General features: G+C 39.1%; 2 protein-coding genes across 5 annotated transcripts; one reads left to right on the top strand and one right to left on the bottom strand.

The window, feature by feature from the left end:
- Positions 1–4,241: 4,241 nt before the first annotated feature.
- Positions 4,242–6,807, bottom strand: LOC112279910 (uncharacterized). 4 transcript variants are annotated; one of them, XM_090249351.1, is made up of 4 exons: positions 6,491–6,807; positions 6,207–6,336; positions 5,445–5,982; positions 4,242–4,979 (listed from the first exon to the last, which is right to left on the bottom strand). In XM_090249351.1, the coding sequence occupies exons 3-4, from the start codon at positions 5,890–5,892 to the stop codon at positions 4,597–4,599; spliced, it is 831 nt and encodes a 276-aa protein (XP_090105477.1). In that variant the 5' UTR covers positions 5,893–5,982; positions 6,207–6,336; positions 6,491–6,807; the 3' UTR covers positions 4,242–4,596. The 4 variants fall into 4 exon arrangements, with proteins under 4 accessions (XP_090105477.1, XP_090105478.1, XP_024370429.1 ...); XM_090249352.1 differs by lacking the exons at positions 6,207–6,336; positions 6,491–6,807 and adding an exon at positions 6,392–6,448; XM_024514661.2 differs by lacking the exon at positions 6,491–6,807 and having other exon boundaries at positions 6,207–6,348.
- A 168-nt stretch (positions 6,808–6,975) lies between these two features.
- LOC112279909 (uncharacterized) lies at positions 6,976–16,626 on the top strand. The gene is made up of 27 exons (XM_024514659.3): positions 6,976–7,604; positions 8,034–8,135; positions 8,329–8,498; positions 8,636–8,900; positions 9,175–9,242; positions 9,543–9,612; positions 9,763–10,059; positions 10,390–10,469; positions 10,692–10,743; positions 10,905–11,058; positions 11,427–11,514; positions 11,718–11,820; positions 11,985–12,075; positions 12,311–12,408; positions 12,544–12,747; positions 12,929–13,147; positions 13,265–13,360; positions 13,513–13,607; positions 13,771–13,834; positions 13,999–14,083; positions 14,236–14,309; positions 14,467–14,643; positions 14,780–14,853; positions 15,078–15,184; positions 15,373–15,491; positions 15,731–15,808; positions 15,932–16,626. The coding sequence occupies exons 1-27, from the start codon at positions 7,452–7,454 to the stop codon at positions 16,253–16,255; spliced, it is 3,507 nt and encodes a 1,168-aa protein (XP_024370427.1). The 5' UTR covers positions 6,976–7,451; the 3' UTR covers positions 16,256–16,626.
- The last annotated feature ends 1,955 nt before the right edge of the window (positions 16,627–18,581 follow it).

Below are 18,581 nucleotides of genomic sequence, written 5' to 3'. Positions count from 1 at the left end.
AGGAGCACAATGAAAAAAAAATAGAAAAGTATGCACTGAATGTGTTGAAAAAGTTTCACATTCTACGGACCAATCAAAATACGAGTGTTGCAATGTCTAATGAACTTATTTGTGATTGTACAAAACTCCAAATTCAAGGGATACTGCATAATAAATAAATGTTTTTCCTTTTTAAAATTTTCATACAAATCAAGTATAGATTTTGACTTCTTTCATTTTTTTTGCAAAAATCCATGTGCAATTAGTATTACATAAGCTTCTTAACTTAAATTCTTAATTTTTTTTACTCTTTGAAGATGAATTTGAATTCTAACAATTATTCATTTATTTAGGTTTAATTAATTGAGAGCTATTAGGGTGGTTCAGACTTGGCACTTTTGCAAAAGACAATAACTGAAATCCAAAATATCACAGTTCAAACTACCTCTCATATTACCCCCTAATCCAAACTTTATTACCCTATTATGGAGTCAAAGAGGCAAGCAAGGCAATTTTTGATATTTCACCCTCAGTTTGTGAAATCCAAATATAAAAAGAGGGATATTTCACAAATTTTTGATATTTCACCCTCATTAAGTTAATACCACAATATTGGATGCGGATGTGGATTAATTGCTCATTCTATGTTTTATGCATTAAAGCTTAGGAATGAAAAGAGGTCATGAGAAAAGCCTGTTTGTCATCTTCAAACAAAGCACAATTTGGGTGCTGAGCTTACCATGTTGCTCTATGTCATGAACCCCACATTTGGTAACAAAAGTTGATCCTCACATTAAGGAAGACATGACTAATTTTATCATTGTGATTTTATAAATATTATAAAAAATGAAACAGTAAAAAAAACATTTTAATGAAAATCACACAAGCAAACACCACACTGCATACTTGAAGTAGGAGGAGACCAAAGGCTTAGAAAGGAAATTGTGGGTATTTTTCATCTTCTTTTCTTTCCTTTCTCTTTTGGTTTCAGTGTGCATAGTCCATAGCTTTCTAATAGCATAGATAAAATTATAGGTCATAAACAAATCCAGCGTGCAACATTAATTTGATTGATCTTCTAGTATGATTTACTAGAATTACAGATTTTTTATTGTGATTTTTTTCATATGTCTTTAAATGCATATACTGTTGTTTAACTTAGTTATTGCATCTATATTTTTCTTAAAACCACAAGAATAATCAGTTGTACATTAAATTTTAGAAATTGGAAATTGCTGTTAAAGAACATAATTTTTAATTTTTTAAAAATAATTATTGTTTTTATTTTGGAAAAGTAGATGATTGGAAATCATTTCAATTTATTAAATTATGTAATTATTATTTAAATATTTATAATTAATTATTGTACATGTAATCTATTGCTTTAAATTTGAAAGATGTAGTCATAGATTTGAAATCTTATATAACATGTAATTTTGTTACAATGCATGTAAAAAATCTTAAAATAAAATGTAGTATTTACCATAATTTTTTTGAGATATGATCTTGTTTAAAAAATTATTTTAGAAGGAATGTTTTCATACCATTGTATTGGAAGTGGAGGTATCATGGTATGATATAAGAATAAGAATAAAAATACTATTATTTTATTACTATTATTATCATTATTATATAAATATATCAATTATTTTAGAAAATTTATTATTACTTAACTGTTGAACACCTTAGTTAACTTCTCTAATTATATATTACTATCTCATGTAGGTTCATAGACATGCACATATCTTTATATGATTTTAGTACATTGGCAAAGTCCACAATAACTCAAATATAAGTGAATGTTACATCTTAAGAATTTTTCATTTAAAAGTTCTAAATTAACTTAATTTTCCTTCTTCTGATATCATTTCCATTCTATTTGCTTATGTATCATAGTTTGAAACTCTCAGATAGGGATTTTTTCTTTCTTCTTTTTATTTTTTATTTTTCATTATTTTTTCCCTTTGTTAATGTTGTTGAAAAATGTGAGGAGCACAATGTAAAATTTCCAACTTCAAAAGCAAGTTTGGCCATTGTTGGTTTTTCTCATTGGAACCTTTGAATATCTCTAAAATGTAAAATCTTTCTTCCAACTTTGTTCACAATAGGTTTGTGGTGCAAGATGATCCATACTGAACCAGTCAAATTGTTCAAGTATCCTAAAGATGCCATCTAATTTATGGTGCTAAATTACAATGTTTCATTTGACTAGAAAAAAAATAGCCAAATATAACTTTTACAGGAATTGTCAATCCTAATCAATGCTTTTTAGTGCACTTTTTTGACACTTTGGCCTTCTTAATGGACCAGGTTTGCAATCTTTAACATGTTTTCCAGGCTCATGTCCCAAGAATATGTTATTCACATCTAAAAACCAATGAGGCATGCACACATGCTTGTCAACACAGGATTTGTTCATAAATAAAATAAAATTTTAATTAATATGATTTAAAAAACAAAAAAACAAACAAAAACAAACAAACAAAAGTAAAGAAGAGCTATTCAGCTATTAATATTTGGCATTGCCTAAACTGGGTTAGGATGCAACTTAATGAGGCATGGCTTGAATTTGGAGTACCCATTCTAGCACTGTGTCATTCCTCAATAGTGCTTCAGCTTTCCGACTGCAATCAACAAAAAAAAATCAGTCAAATGAAAATGTTGCTTTCAGCAAAGAAAGAGAGCTGAAAGACCTTGCCAAAGGTGCTTAGATAGGCATTTTAGACCACACTTTAGTGCTTTGGACTGAGGTTAAATACCTGCCTCAAGGACCCCTTTCAAAAACCAGACAATAATTTTTTTATATTTTTTCTCCATAGAAAAAATCCATCACACTGAAAGACTTCCCATGAAGCATGTTGATATGCCAAAGCAACATTACAGAATGAGCAAAGACACACCAACCATGGACTTCTTGTACAATTGAATTTAGGCTTTCAGACAGGTGTATGGTGGTGGATCATTGGCCTTGCTTGGTGAGAACATCCACACAATGGAAATAAGTTCCAGGTTTATGACATACTGGTGATGGCTCTAACACTGAGAAGGTTTTACCCATCACTTGGAGTTAAGCTTCTCATAAGCTGGTTTCAAACTCCAAAAAACTCAAAAAATTGAAATATCTACATTAATGAAGAGAAAAATAAAAAAAATGTTATTTTTATTACTATTCTTGTTTTTTTCAAAACTGGGTCAGATAGACCTTTGGTTTTCCTGAGATCTTACATCTTATCAAGAGCTCTGGTTGAAACCTCAGCTTACACATTCGTTGCAAATCTAGTGGAAATAAACGAGGGCTAAAAAGGCCAGAAGAAGAGTGGAAACTGTCCCCAGAGATACAACACCATGCAGACTAGTCAGCTTAAATGATTCCAGGCATCAAGGAAACGAAAGTCTGCAGCCTTGGATTATAGCTTCCAGCATGCGAACATGAGACAAATTGGAGCTTAAAGTTGGTGTGGGCACATACCTTTGCTTCAAATTCAACCTTCAATGGGTTTCGGTTTTTCACTAAGTTTCCATGCCGCAGTTCATGTGTTGTGGAGACTGAAGGCTATGAGCCTCACAGTAGTTTTCCAAGTTTGACAACTGCACAAGCCAAACAAACAATTCACTGTTGCCGGGCGCGCTCTTTCGGTTGAAATGAATTTTGATATCCAGGAAGCGTTAGGCAATAATTCCTTCACCCCATGACCCGGTAGCAGTCATCGAGTGTGTGTGCACTTTACCTGTTCGGCAAAGGTTTTCTGAATCTTGGGTTTCCCTTCATGCAGACTTTTCGTGTGACCTTGTTTCGTCTCCGATGCACAGTGCGGCGAATTGGGTGTCCTACAGTCTCCCTGATTCAAACTCATTGTTTTCGGGTACAGAGTGTGCTTCGATCCCCGACACGGCCTCGACAAACTGTTTGTGACCAGTCAAGTTGCAGGATAACACCGGTTCGTGTATAGAGGGTGGGTTTGCATCGGTTTTTGCTCATTTTTATCGTTGATATTCGTGCGATGCGACCCTTTGCAAGTCAAATACAGAGTTGCACGGCACAAGCAACTTGAGTTCTGGCCTCCTCCCGCAGATACCCAGTAGAACGGCTAGAATGTTTTCTCGTAAACAGAAAAATTCAGAATAAGGAAATACTCAAAAATTCAGTTTAGGTACTCCTTCCTTTCAAAAGAGGTGCATGCCAACATCAAGAATGTCACTACGAGCAACGAAAGGGCTTCTCCTAACAAGACAAAGCCCTAGAACGAAAGAAATTCTCAAAATGCAGTGAAAGAATGTGGAGCTTTTGTCATTACGATTCGCCTCTTCGGAAAACACATCTTTAATCTGCGGAATTCGTCGCTGCCTACGCTGTTTATCTTTCTCATGTCCTAAGTTGCTCAATTGTACAAGCCAAGTAGTTTACTGCCAGATATGGATAGCAAATGCACGCAAGGTGGAACGGCCATAAGACTTTGTTTTCAAACATACTGAAAGGTGTCCTTCGCAAAGACGCGAGAAAGATAGCCGCGCCTTCCAGTTTAGCCACGGTTCGAAAACATATTGAAATGATAAACGTGCATCACGAATATTAAGATAACCTAACTGAAACTCCACACTCTGATCAAGGTGCTAGAGTCAAGTCTGCAATGCGCTGGATTCCTGTAGAGCACTGGTCTCCTTTAGAAACTCCAGAACGTGCTTTACCAGCTGACTTTGATGGCCGCGGTAGCTGTGATCGGCGTCCTTCACAAGCACGAGCTTGTGAGTCGAGATGCGTTGTGCAAATTGATATGCGTCGTCTGCGGGGATAATCTCATCATTAGTTCCATGGATGGTGAGTACTCTGGTAGACTCAGGAATGGCTAAACATGCTGCGTGCATGTTCGTAGTCAATCTGTCTCGCAAATCTGCTTTCGTCACCTGGTACTCAACATTTCCAGCTGCATCTTTGATGTCCAGAACTCCTTCATCTTCCAACTTCTTTAGCCCTTCTTGCCCCCCGAATCGCTCCAGGATCCCTGTACTCAATCCAAGGAGCCAATCGCCAAAAAATTACAAACGTGCAGGATTCCCCAACGCTGCGCCAAGTGAAAGAGTTGCGGAGTACTAAAAGAGAGGCGGGTAATTGACCACAGCATATTAAATCGAGGCCAGAGAAAACTAGAAAAAGTAAGGATGGTTGCACAATAGCTTGAAATGGCACTCCAATACATGTGTTTCATCTCTCTGCCAGCTACATCCATTTGACAATGTGGAGTGGTCTGATGTCATTTAAAGTGGAATGTATCATCAACATGCATCGCGAGTTCGACGTTCTATTAAAAAGAGCATAAGACACGCAACAACGTTGCGAAGGTGCAGACTAGATGATCACTTTTCAAAGCTACGTGCTATTGCGGCGCGGACCGAACATGTAGCACCTGCAACGGTAGAAATCCTCATGTTGGAAAGACGAGGCAACTGCCAATGGACAGGGCACTGACCTTTCTCTAGGGCAAATCGGCCGCTGATGTTGATCACACAGGGCACGTCATGGTACTTCGATGCGTACAATACCACGCAGTTGCCACCCTTGCTGTGACCGGCCACACAAACAACCCTGGACCCTTTAGAAGTCCAAAACTCGAACGCCGCGCGCAGGTCCTCCACCTCTTGCCAATAATTTCCATACGCAAATTTCCCCTCGCTCTCGCCGTTCCCAGAGAAATCGAATCGGAATGTGCTTACTCCAGCCTCCGCCAACCCAGCAGAAATAGCACTCAAGGTGCCGCTCTGCTTCGATGATCGGAAGCCGTGACATAGAATGCAGACCTCCTTCGATCCAGCACCGCCGTCCACAAGCAACCCCTTCAACCTCTGTCCATTTTTATTCGTAAATGTAAACTCTTGCGCTGGGAGGCCACCAGCTTCCTTTGCGCTCGGATCCGCCATAGCCCGACACCGCAACTTCAACTTCTGGCAGTCTCGATTACGTACTCCAAATGCGGAAAAGTCAAAGGAATCTCTCTGCGACTCATGTCCCTGCAATTCAACCCAGAAATCTGAACTTGCCCTAAACGATTGTTTCCATCTCAATCGTGCTTCCAAGCTATGGGAGCAGTGCCGAACACATACAGCCCTCCCTATCAGTGAATGTGCAATCACCGGAGGGGAAACCCTACATACAAATGCAAAAGACTGAGAAGGAGAAACACAAAAAGCTGCAGATGGCAAAGGAGTCTGGGTTGAACAAGGAAGAACTGTACTCTGCGTCATCGTAGTCATCAGGTAGAACGTATTCTGCCAAACCCCTCCATCTTAGAAATCCTATATTTGAGGTATGCACGCTTTCCGTTGCATCACAATCTGATGATTATTCAGGATCCCTTCGTGCACCTAGGTCAGAAATGTCAAAAACAAACGACATTAATGAAGAGTTAGCGCACATTACCAGAAATGCCAAAATGCCAGCTCAAACGAACCGCATTTGTAGAATGTGGATAGCTCTACTGGTACGTATGGCATGCCAGGTTATTGAGGTTAAGCTTACTTAAAATTAGACTCATTTTCTGAACTTCGGTGTGTGTAGGCCGTCGTCAGCAAGGATGAAATTCCACCGTGCAATGTCAAACTACTACTAAAAGTGCATTGAAATTTTCCAGCCCTCACAAAAGTCTCAATTCATGAACATTGGATGTTTTTGTACTGTTTAATGAGTTTTCCTACAGCTTCATCTCGATTGGCTTAAAGTCGCGCTCAAGATGTGCATTAACAGATTGGTGCTATGGACATCATCCCGTCAGCTAGGGTATTTTGGGGTATTCAAAACAATTTGAATCTAGGGTGCTGAGGGGCATTGGATAGAGTGAGCCAATTAATGGCGTTCAGGCACCGAAAATTCCTGAATAGGTATACCCTTAAGCATTGAAACGTGAGGCTGTGGTTTTGGACGATTTCTGGGCGAAGCTATGGCAACGCTACAGGTGTCTCTTTTTTAAGAACCTATTCTTTCGGCATCTTTGATGGTTTGGCAGATTCTCGGAGTACAGATTCACAGACTGATCTGCGACTTGACGGCATATTGACGTATTCTGTTTGCTGACGCAATGTCTGCTTTGCCAGAGTTCTTCAAGCTAAGAAAGCGAGTGCTTGGGTGATCACGCATGATTACTACATCTTAAGGATTGAGAAAGACAACTTATGAATTGACTTAGGGTTACTGTCTAGGATCAGTGCCTGGCCTCTGTGCCATTCAAGTGTGGAGAGTTTGTGCATAGCTTGCGGATTGATGCTCCTGGGTTGTGCGTTCAGAGTTATTTGTTTCAATGACAGCCCAGAGATGAGAGGTGTTGATTGATTATGTGTAGGCTGCATTTGCAGTTGGGTTATGGATGATTGCTGAAGGAAGGCAATTAGGGGATTGTGAGACATCTCAAGATGAAGAAATGTTGATGGAGGGTGAGATGATTGTAGAGTACGGTGATACCTGAGAGGCGAAAACAGCTGTTTCCATGGCGGAGCAGCCGCAGCAGCGCACTAGTTGCGCGTGGCGATGGGTGTTCGATTCTTTGCGGGCTGCCGTGGAGCCTTCTACTTTGGTGCCGCATCTGCTCTCTCATGCTCCCACTCTACTGCAGTCTGCTACTCGAATTCCACTTCGCGAGGTGCTCCTTCTATAAATTAGCCTCTCTTTCAGTGTAATTTTCTGGTTTGGCAATGTCGGGGCGTTTCCTCCGTGTTTGTGGCATTTCAAGTGCTAACGAGTTGCTCTGACCCTCTTCTACTGTTAATTTTTTGTACCTTCTGCTAGTACTCGGTGAAGCAATTGACTGATCAGCAAGTTCATTAGGGTGCTGTATACAAATATCAATCATTCGAGAGCTTAGCATTCACTGTGAGAGTAGTAGTGCTGAAGGATGTAAACGATTGACAATTTGCAGTGGAAATGGAATATAATAGCTGGTTAATAGAATTAGGTCATGATTGATTTCGGAAATTATTTCGTCTTCTCGCGACGGCTGTTTCGTGTCGCGCTGAATGCTGGATAGGTAGATGGAATGAATCGTTTCTGTGCTACATTGTGATCGCCTCAGGTTGCAGCAGATGTATCTTTGTTGGTGCAAGCAGTGTCTGGGAGATGGCTTCCTGTGGATGGTGCTGAGTCGGCGCGCATTTGCCGCAACACATGTAATTTGGTATTTGGACGTATTAACACTCTCTCTGGCAACATTTCTTCAATGTGTTCTCTAATTGTCACAGTCGCTGTCTTTTAGAATCAGTATCTTAAGTCTACGTCATCCGTGTCTCTTAGTCTTGGTTTCTTAGACTGAAGCACCCTGGTATTTTTTGGATCGAATACGGGTTCCTTACAAATTCTACCGTATGCAGGTGAATGAGATCAGCTTTCGAATCCAATTGGAATTTAGTACTCACGCTCTGCTCGCTTTAGTGAAGTTTTTTCAAGGAACTATTTCAACAGCTACCGCAGTGATTATCTTGGAGGAAGATGGTGGTGTTGACGCCAGTAAGGCGAAGATTGAAGCCCTAACAGCTCTTGGGTGCGTGATATGGACTAAGTTCGCATTGTGTCTTTCAGGATACCTTGATCTTTTAGTTGCTCCGTAAAATGTCGAAGTAGAAGAAGCACCGGATAGTAAGTAGCGTCATTGCTCATGTCGTTCGGTCTTGTGCACAGGCAAGTATTGCATGACAACGCAGACCAGCTGCCTGTGGATGAGGTCTCGTCTCTTGTTTTATTTCTTCTGGGGTTAGTAACTCATCCAGCGACATCGTTACGCGGCCAGCATAATGGTTCAGGCTCAAGAGCAATCGCCTCAGGTTGGTCTAGGAATGTTGATGACGATATGGAAGTTCAGAGGCTTGCGTTCGTAGCAATAGGCAATGTCTATACACGAGCAGAACCAGTGATATCCAACGAGACTTGGAAATTGACTGTACAGGTACGTCATGTCATTAGACAGGGTATCTTGTATTTAGTCAAGGTTTGATATGTTCAATCATACTTTTATAAGATTAGATTATATTCACACACGATTTCTCTACCGGATTGTAGTTTGATAGTCAGGTATGGATCTTTCGACATCAGGGAGAAAATACTTATCGTGATATTGAGCTGAATTTGATACCGTCGTAGAAAATAGCACTCACACAAGATTATAGTAGTCATTTATACACATTGGATATCGACATTTTACTGTTGTTATTGCAAAGCAGGAACTGCGGATAGTCACTGAACGTTTTGCTTCTAAAGGCCCATTAACGGAGGGTTATGATTCTTCCAGGTTGATATTTCTATTTCCAGAAGTGTCTAGCTAGGAATAAATGATAAAGTGAAGATCTGTCCATTTTATAAACTTGTTTTGTGAATAGTATATCTAGAATACTATAGGGGCAGTTATGTTCTTCTGAAGCGCATGGTTATTCCAAAGTTTGACATGTGAAACAGTTTAGTCAAAAAGGAGTGAATTTCTGTCTGTAAGTATTTTGCTTTAGGGGGTTGTCTAGGCCTGTCTGGACGAATTAACCATGAATTTCACTACTGCGGTGGCTGTGTTCTGACAACAGCTTGTGTTCATGAGCAGATATTTTGGAGCTTTGCTTCGATGTGTGCATCTTGTGCTGTCTGAGCGGAAGGGGTCACTAGAAGAGCATGTATGGCATCCATTTCCTCTACCATTTTCTTTTCATGTTGCTGTTTATTAGATTATGGGCTAAGTCTTCAAGGTTCACTTTGAGACTTAGTAGAACTTGCACCACAGTAATTTAAATTCAATCTAAGTTTAACAATTTTTTCTTGGACAGGTAGCATCCTACGTGGGGTTTCTACGCATGTTTTTTCTTTACGGCTTGAGCAGTAGCCAAATTCAGACTTCAGAATCACGTTCATGGAAAGAGGCGAGCGCCTACCGCCCTCCACAGCTGCGTAGTCCTGTCCAACCTCCTGCTCGCACTAACAGTGAGAGCACGAGCATGGTAGATGAAGCTGGTTCAAGGGGTTTCTCATTCGATTCTGACCAGAGTGACAGTGATGGTTCTGTTTCGAACAATGACCGCTACAAGAGCTCCAAGTGCCGGACTACTGCCATCTTAATTGTTCAGGTGTTGTGTTTTTCCTCTATATGATAATCTAATCTTGCACAAGTTTGGAATTTTTATGTAGTCTAATTGTTTCTGGTATGCCTGCTCTTCTAGGTCCTTGCTTTATTGGTCATTCCGAATGTGCATTCAAGCGTTTTTTGCCACAAGCATTTGTTCATCGTCACGTGGAAAATGGCGGCTTACCCTCTTGTTTCATGTTTTGAGGCTTAGGAACTTTTGGTACCTTTAGTGGCCCAAGCTTTCAAAGTTTCATGTTTTTTCGTATTTTTCTACAAGGGTCTCGACAATGAATTGATTTCACATAACAATGGCATGTATCATTGTTTTTAGGTGCTGGCTAGGGCAGATCCAAAGTCTCTGCATGCACATTGGGCTTTACTTCTTCCAACGCATGATGTTTTGCAACCCCGGTAACACACTCCTTTTATCTTAAATTCATTCTCTACCACATATCTTTCTGATTTTTAGTAAGTGCTGATGTGCTCTGTTTGAGGCCTATTGTGCCCTGAAAAATACATTTTGTGGTCAGCTTCTGTACTGGGTTGTGGGTTTACCTCGTTATGGCTTTAAACGATTGATGACAATTATCTATTTCTTTTCAATAATTTGTCTAAGTCTTGAAATTGACACAGGCCTTATCAAGCTACGCTGCTTACAACCCTTCTCTTTGATCCCATTGTGAAGGTATGATTTTGTGCTTTGTGGTCTTACAAGGTAGGCGGCTCTTCAAGCCTAGGTCAAAGTTCGATAAGAGTAATATTGGTATGAGCTTATGCAGTCGACATCTACTGTATTTCCTTCCTTTACGGATGTATTAACGTCGGTGGACGGTTCTGAATGACCAGGCTCGCGTTGCAGCGGCTACCACGATATCAGTTATGTTAGAAGGTCCAGTACGTGCATTTCTGCATGTTGCGGAGTACCGGGAGCTTGCGCAAAAGATCCCATTTACAACGCTATCGAGCACTTTGGGACAGATTGTTATCCAACTCCATACTGGTACGTCCTCATGGCTTCATGTGTCCGTTTTCATTCATCGTATTTTTCTATTCCGTTAAAAAAGTATTCTAAGTTCACGGACATGGTCATTGTTATAAACTATGTAGCAAACGATTTTTAACATGGAAAATATGCTTTCATCCTCCCGTGTTATTTGCTTCTAAGACGGATTGGCTTTGCAAAGATGGAAGAAACAACACTGCGTGTGTGGGTCTGGATATATGCTATCCTTAATAGTGCAGTTGGATGCTGGTATCGCCGATCTGGCATGAAGAAAAAGAAGATCCTTATAAGGCCTCATTGAATACCTCCATTGGTTCTTTGAATTAGCTTTTATACTCAACATTTTAGTCATGGGCAATCTGCAGGTCTTGTGCATGTCGTGTCCAACGAAAAGCACAGTGGCACGCTCGTTGCTGCCCTTAAGGCCCTCTCTCTTCTTGTGACTGCGGCACCGTAAGCCTTCTCAACCTCTTTGATCAATCTGTTGTGTCCTTGACAGAAATCACCAATTCGTCCCTATCATGCTCCACCTATTCAGTATCTTTTGCCATCTTTAATTAACTTCTAACTTATTCATGCACTGCACTTTTCTAATTCATTCATTAGTGAACTAGATGCCCGTATTAAACGCTCTCACAAATGTTGTTTCTGAGCAGGTACAATCGCCTGCCCTCGCTACTGCTACCGAATGTCGTCCTCTCTGTAGCCAAGAAAACCCAAGAGTTGTTAAACTCGTCTACAGATCAGAGCAACACAGTGGTATTTGTGTCGTTCTTGATATCGTGTAATGCTGCGAATTCGCTTTTGGAATATGGCAATGCAATTTATCCCCTTTGGTACCTGCAGTGCAATAGTTCTCGAATTCTTTTTCGCATTGAGAATCTCTTCTTTTAACATATGTGTATGTACTTAACATGATACAGACTGCAGCAGTTAATTGTCTGGGCGCAGCTTTGAGCACTACTCCTGCATCCACTGGCATGGCCTCCATCCTCACCGTGAAGAATCCCTCCGGTAGGTTAATGTGAACTCCGTTGCTCGTAACTTCAGCTGCAAGTGTTTCATGTGTAATTTGGCTTTTTGATCCCTGTACGATCTTGACGTAATGTTTTTGCCATACCTTAGACGTATTAAAGGAACCAGAATTGTGGTGAATTCTCTATGGCAGGTATGTGAGCTGTCAGATTGTAAAGTAATTTTTGCTCTTACTTCGCTTATCCTATTTAATGTTCACTGTGTATTACTACAGAGATTAGTGGCGCTTCGTTACCGCACACCGTCTTAATGGATTTGATATCGTACTCTCGATCACCCGCATCTTCTGCTGTGCGAGTTGAGGCATTCCAGGTTAGTTGAAATTTAGATTCTGTCTGTTCTATTCATGTTTATGGGGTTGTTGTTGATATTGATATTACTTTTGAGATTTGATAGGATATTATATGCCAGATCATGTTTACTTAGCTTGTTGTAATTCTTTTACAGGCTATCAAGGCTGCAGTTCATAACTATCCAATGATAGTGCCCAGCTACTGGGACCAAGTATTTAAGACCGTGGCTGAGGTGGTTGACATGGGGTGGGAGAAAGCACGCACGAGCCCATCGAGTCCAGCAAGAGGTTCTCTGTCTGCTGGGTATGCTCAACCTTCACGAATATGTGATGACAAACTGGTGCAGAGTGCCATCAAGGTGTGATAAATATGGGTGCTTACTTTTAGTCCTCTTGTGTTAAAGAATTCGGTAACGATGGTTGTGAGAATGCTCAGCAGTGCCAAAATGTATTCATTTTTTAAATATGGAATAATTCAACTGTTTTCTATGTTCAGGAAACTTTCTGCTAGCACTGACGTTTGTCGTTTTGTTTGCCTAGCTTTTGGATGAAACTCTTCGAGCACTATCAGGCTTTGAAGTGCCAGATGAGTCGAATGATGACAGCTTATTGAAGGCTGCACCAATGCATTTGGGACCAAAATCTCTTTTTGCCCCCTCTAGTAGCATGGAATCTGTTCGAGCAGATGATGGATGTCCACAATGGCTTCAAGCTCTTGACCGTCTCTTGCCTGCGGCATTGATTCACAGTGCACCTATGGTAATTGGGCAGATTGGTTGCTTTAGATAGCAATTTTCAGACTGCAACGATTTCGTCACTTGCTCCTCTTTTTGGCAACTTGTAATTTTGTTGTTTTTGTGATGTTACATGGTGTAGGTTCGAGGAGCAGCGTTAACATGTTTTGCTGGGTTGACACCAGCTGTATTTTCTGCCTTACCGGTCCAGAAGCAGGAGTTCATTATTTCTTCTGTGGTACGTTCTTTTCCAGCTCTGTAGGCTATCGTAAGACTGCTTTGATAGCTGTGCTGTTGATCAGTATTCAAATTCAGATGTGAAATTTTAAAAATTGAGATTTTTTTTTTACATGATCTGACCGGTTCAGATTGTTGATTATGGTGATATAGATGCGTGCCTCTCGTGAAGATGATACACCGGCAGTGCGTTCAGCAGCTTGTCGGGCTGTTGGTGTCACTGTGGGATTTCCTCAAGTATCAAAGGGGTATGAATGCTCAAACTTTCCAGTCTTCGTAGTTTGTTTTCGTGCTTTTTGCAATGAATATTGAGAAAATAGTGCGTTTAGCCTCTTCTAGTTTTTCTCGTTTGGAGCGTTTAAGATGCTGTATCTTTCATGTGTTAAAATGGAGTTCGTGGTATCTGGGCAGCAAGGAGAAGGTTATTCCGATAATTAATCTTCTTCTGTCGAGAATGGAAGACATCTCTGCTGCGGTATGTGTATTTGTTCGTGACGTCTTCTAGCATTTCCTTTCTACAAAATATCTTTGGATATAGTAAAGTGGTTTATGCTACGGTTTGATCTTTATGTGGTTACGCCTAGCTGCGCCACATTTTATCTGAAGGACGGATTTAAGCAACGAATTGCTTCTGTGCAGGTTCGGATCACTGCTTCATGGGCTGTAGCAAATCTCTGTGATGCTCTCTGCAGCATTGCGGAGACAGATGATGCTAAGGAAGCTAGTAAGTCCTCATTGTCGCGTCCAAATTCTACCCCAAGATATTGAGAGGGTTCTTGGTTCACTTGTTCTCTCTCTACGGAATTGGCCTCTTATATGCAATCGTAATGCTGCAACCCGACAATTCTAAAGCCCTAGCGATCTTGTTGTGTGCAGACTACCCGTTGGAAGATGTGCCACTTGGGTCCTTGGCCGAGTGCACCTTCAAGGCTGCAAATGATGGCGATAAGGTCAGAGTATGATCACTAATCTATTTGAGTTTCGATTTTCATAGCTTCTTTATTCTAGAATTTTGATATGTTGTGAAGGATTCAAGTGAGAATTAGGCGAGGAACATAAATCGCCTGCATCAATTTAGACATTCATTTAACGCTCTGATCAAAACAGGTGCGTGCCAACGTCGTGAGAGCTCTCGGCAACCTTGCAAGATTTGTTGACTTTAGTGACATAGAGATGGGGCACAAAAATGTTGTCTATTCTCGTACAAATCAAACCCCTGCCTCACAATGGTTGGGTACAATGGTGCAAACATTTGTGTCATGCGTAACAACAGGGAATGTTAAGGTCCGTGTTTTGTTCAATGTGTTCTTCCTCATGTGATTTTACAGAATCCTACATATTCTGTAAATCGACTGTACTGATTAGTTGTCATGATTGGGCAGCGTATCTGAGATTGATGGAGACTCTGATTTTTCTGCAGGTGCAATGGAATGTTTGCCATGCTCTCGGGAACCTGTTTTTGAACCGAAGTATTCAACTATCATCTGCACCGTGGTAAGCTTCTCACTCTACCATTCTATAGGAAGTTTAGATTGGTGAAGTTGGGAATTGGGAGTGAGTTTCTTCTTCCTACTCTTTTTCTTCTTCTCAAAGTTTTCGATTTTTAGTTTCCTGTGTAGTTCATCCTTCTGCTTTTTACCTCTTCTGCGGTGTGTTGCTTATTTTTAAGATGCTCTTGTTTGATGTGATTACATGCTAATCATGTTGTGTTTGAGCAGGGCATTGTCCGTCTTCAGTATACTCCTGTTACTGTTGCGGGGTTCATCCAACTTCAAGATTCGCATGCATGCTGCCTCTGCCTTAGCTGTTCCAAATTCACGAGAAGGTATCGGATACCTCTACTTGCGTCATTGATGCACTAGACTGAGGTTAGATTTCCTCAATCGAATTCATGGAGAAGATCGCACTCATTCAAAGTACTTTCTTGCATGTACTTTGAATTAGTGGAAATCTCCTCATCAATTCCAGCAGGCAATCACATGGCATATTCAACCATTCATATTGTTTATGCAGATTACGGAGTGACCTACGGAGATGTGGTGCAAACCCTTATACAGTCACTGGACTCTTTAGAAAACGATGCTGGCACTGGACCAACATCAATGAAGTATCAAGCAGCTCTTGCAGATCAGGTATTTGCACACCTCGAGATTCACTGCCGTTTTTGTTGATCGACCAGCATTCACTTCGTTTTGACGGTAAAGAATATTAAGATATATTTACTTGAAAGAAAACAACTGATTGCATCCTTAAGGACACTTAAATGCTTGGTGATGAGAGTTTCTCCATACGAAGTGGAACAGACCTATACTGGATCTTTCAATCAGTTTCTGAACTGTTGGTCTGCGTCCGATTCGTTTTTCGATTGCAGCTCAATCGTTCTACGATTCATGTGCTAGCGCTAGGGCAACCACAGGACTACGACATTCTGAAGGACATGCTTCCCAAAGTAAGCTGTACATCCTATTTCCTAGCTTCACCATGTGAACAAGTCCCAACCCATTACAAAGTATGCTATACTACTTGTGTTCTAGCAAGTGCTAACTAATTGTGGTTCTGTTGTGCTTTCCAGCGGACTAGTTTCTTACACAAGTGGCTCTCTACGGTACTGCTTTCGACGAGAAGGGACTTACCCTGGAGTGGTGAGCTGTACGAAGAGGAAGTTTTCGGGACTACAAGCAAACCTGTTTGTACATCGGAATACGATGAAAAGCCGTTACCTCCTCCAAGGGACCAACATGGCTACCGCCTTATTGAGAATCAAGAGTTGTGTGGTACCAGCGACAAGGTCTCGTCTAGATGTGTCGACGCTGAAAGGGCCGTCCTAGCTCTCAGTTCCATGTACATGCATGGCGGAAAAATCACCGCTGCCCAAAATTTCCAGAAGCTGTTGTAGTCCCAGTTCTTGCAACACTTTCAACTTGGCTTCTTTTCTTGTTAGTTCTAAATTGGTGAGGGCCCCACCTCGTTATATCCGCTATATTTTCCATCTTCGCCCCCACCTGCTTCAGCTCCTTCAATTCAAAGCCTCTTAATCCTTGAAGTCCCAGTGGGAAGAAGACAGTTAATTAGTTAGTTGGTTTCTGAGGCATATTCTTCTGCCCATCCCTCGGCATGGCATGGCAACTTCATGTGGGTGTGTTATTGGGTATCTACACTTGTTTTTTGTGGACTTTTTGCATGATCAATTATCTAGTTTGATGGCTAGATGCATCAACACACAAAGAGTTGGAATGCATTTATTGAAAAGAATTCAAATTTTCATAAGTTGTGTTATGAGAAGAAATGAGAGAAATTGTTTGGAAGGAATTGTTTCCACCAAGTAGGAGTGATTTTTTGATTTTGGTATTTGTATTGTGTATATTTTACCTACATTTCAATGAATTGATAACTATCTAGTGAAGTACATTTTCTTCAAATTGCAATCATTAAGGAAAAAATTGACATTTGTGTTACAAAGCAAAGATTAAAAAAAGCATGTGCATAAGTTAACTTTAATTCAATTATAACACAATGTTATTTACATGTTATTTTTTATTTACTAAAATGAGTACTATGTATGTTTACTTATTATTTTTATATGCATATATATAAGATTAAAATTATTTTTTATTTTTTATATTAAAAACAAAATATCTGATTTATTATTTTTTATAATTTAATCAAATCATTATGAATCATTAATGCAATTAATTTGATTTGAAACAATTCTTAAAATAAATGAATTATTATATGCACCACAACCATACATTCGTTGTTAATTTTAATTAAAGCTTTCATTGTCAAAACTTATGTATTTTACATTTTTCACATAAGTCTACAATCCAATCATATAAGCAAAGCATTCCTTATCAAAAAGAATATTTCTAATCTAAGATTGAAATTACACTGTAATTGTATAAAAATATAAGATATTTCTAATGCAATCATAATTTCTATTATTATCACCATAATATATCATCCACCATATGCTACCACAATTGTTACTAATATAAATTTCCACTAATTCAATATATTTCTTTTGTTTTTTTTTAAAAAATAATTTCATTAAAAATTTATAAATATTTCTAATATTTTTTTTGTATTCTATCATACAAAAAATATATCTAATCTTAATATTTTAAAATACTAAAAATAAACTATCATAAAAATAATAAAACTCTAGTGGTATTAGCAACACCCTAAATATAAATAAACACACACACACATATATATATATATATATATATATATATAATAGAATTTTGGGCTTGAGAAATGGCCAATGTAATTGCTTTTCTTACAAATTGTAGTAGTTTATATTAACCAAGCATTCCTTATCTTTTCAGTGTGAATTTGTTGTGGTGACTTGAGTATAGAAGCCTCTAATTAACCTTGGCAATTAGCGAAACTGGTCTTTTGTCACTTCTTTTGCACTTTTGTGCCTACTTGTGCATTGAATCCACTGCTATTGTGTATCATGTGATATATTGTGAATGTTACTCATGTTGTAGTTGTTGATCTTAGCAAAGTCCTTGCTCATTGAAAACTATGGCTCTATCATACTATTGATTTTGCAAGATTGTGCTAGTTGTTGGAGAAAGCTTTGAAAAATGATACCAGTTTTGATGCATAAACATGTTGTTAACACAAAGTTCCATGCATTTGCTGTTTCAATCAACAAGTTGTTGATTCTTTGCAAACATGAGGTGAAGCCTCTTGTAAATACATTATTTTGTAAGATCAATTTATTTAACTAATGAAGGCTATTATTGGCGCTAGTCGCATTGGTGCTTATTGCAAGGCTAAGATTATCTTGTTCCAACTATATGTCTCTCTTTGTGAACTAATTCCCTAAGATGATGCATTCTATTCTAATCCTAAACATGTGATGAGCAAATAATCTTTTGATTGAAAAAATCAAATCATGTTTCTCTAGACTAAAATTGCTATGAAGTTTAGTGTACATTCTTAGTGTGCAAAAGATTGTGATTGTTAATCATCAAATATCACTTTCTTCATTGCATCTCTCTTATCACAAAACAATAAGGTAATATATACGAAGGAAGTATGAGCAATGCATTTTATATATATATATATATATATATATATATAAGTGTTTTATTAAAAAGTTTTTATATATAATTATAATAATAAAAATTAAATATTTTTATATTTGTATGGAATGGAGCATGTTTTATTGAAAAAATAGTGGTGTTCAATATTTAAAGGACGAAGCTGAT

This window comes from Physcomitrium patens, chromosome 3 (assembly GCF_059467195.1).
Source record: "Physcomitrium patens ecotype Gransden chromosome 3, ASM5946719v1, whole genome shotgun sequence".
NCBI classification, from domain to species: Eukaryota; Viridiplantae; Streptophyta; class Bryopsida; order Funariales; family Funariaceae; genus Physcomitrium; species Physcomitrium patens.
This window is presented reverse-complemented; position numbering and strand designations above follow the sequence as displayed.

Excerpts from the sequence above, each read along its gene's own strand:
- LOC112279910 (XM_090249350.1), bottom strand. The coding sequence starts at position 6,225 with ATGACTACGATGACGCAGAGTACAGTTCTTCCTTGTTCAACCCAGACT. Across the intron at positions 4,980-5,444 it reads CCGATTTGCCCTAGAGAAAG|GGATCCTGGAGCGATTCGGG; the intron begins GTCAGTGCCCTG and ends GATTGAGTACAG.
- LOC112279909 (XM_024514659.3), top strand. The coding sequence starts at position 7,452 with ATGGCGGAGCAGCCGCAGCAGCGCACTAGTTGCGCGTGGCGATGGGTG. Across the intron at positions 11,821-11,984 it reads CAGATCAGAGCAACACAGTG|ACTGCAGCAGTTAATTGTCT; the intron begins GTATTTGTGTCG and ends AACATGATACAG. Across the intron at positions 15,809-15,931 it reads TGAAGGACATGCTTCCCAAA|CGGACTAGTTTCTTACACAA; the intron begins GTAAGCTGTACA and ends TGTGCTTTCCAG.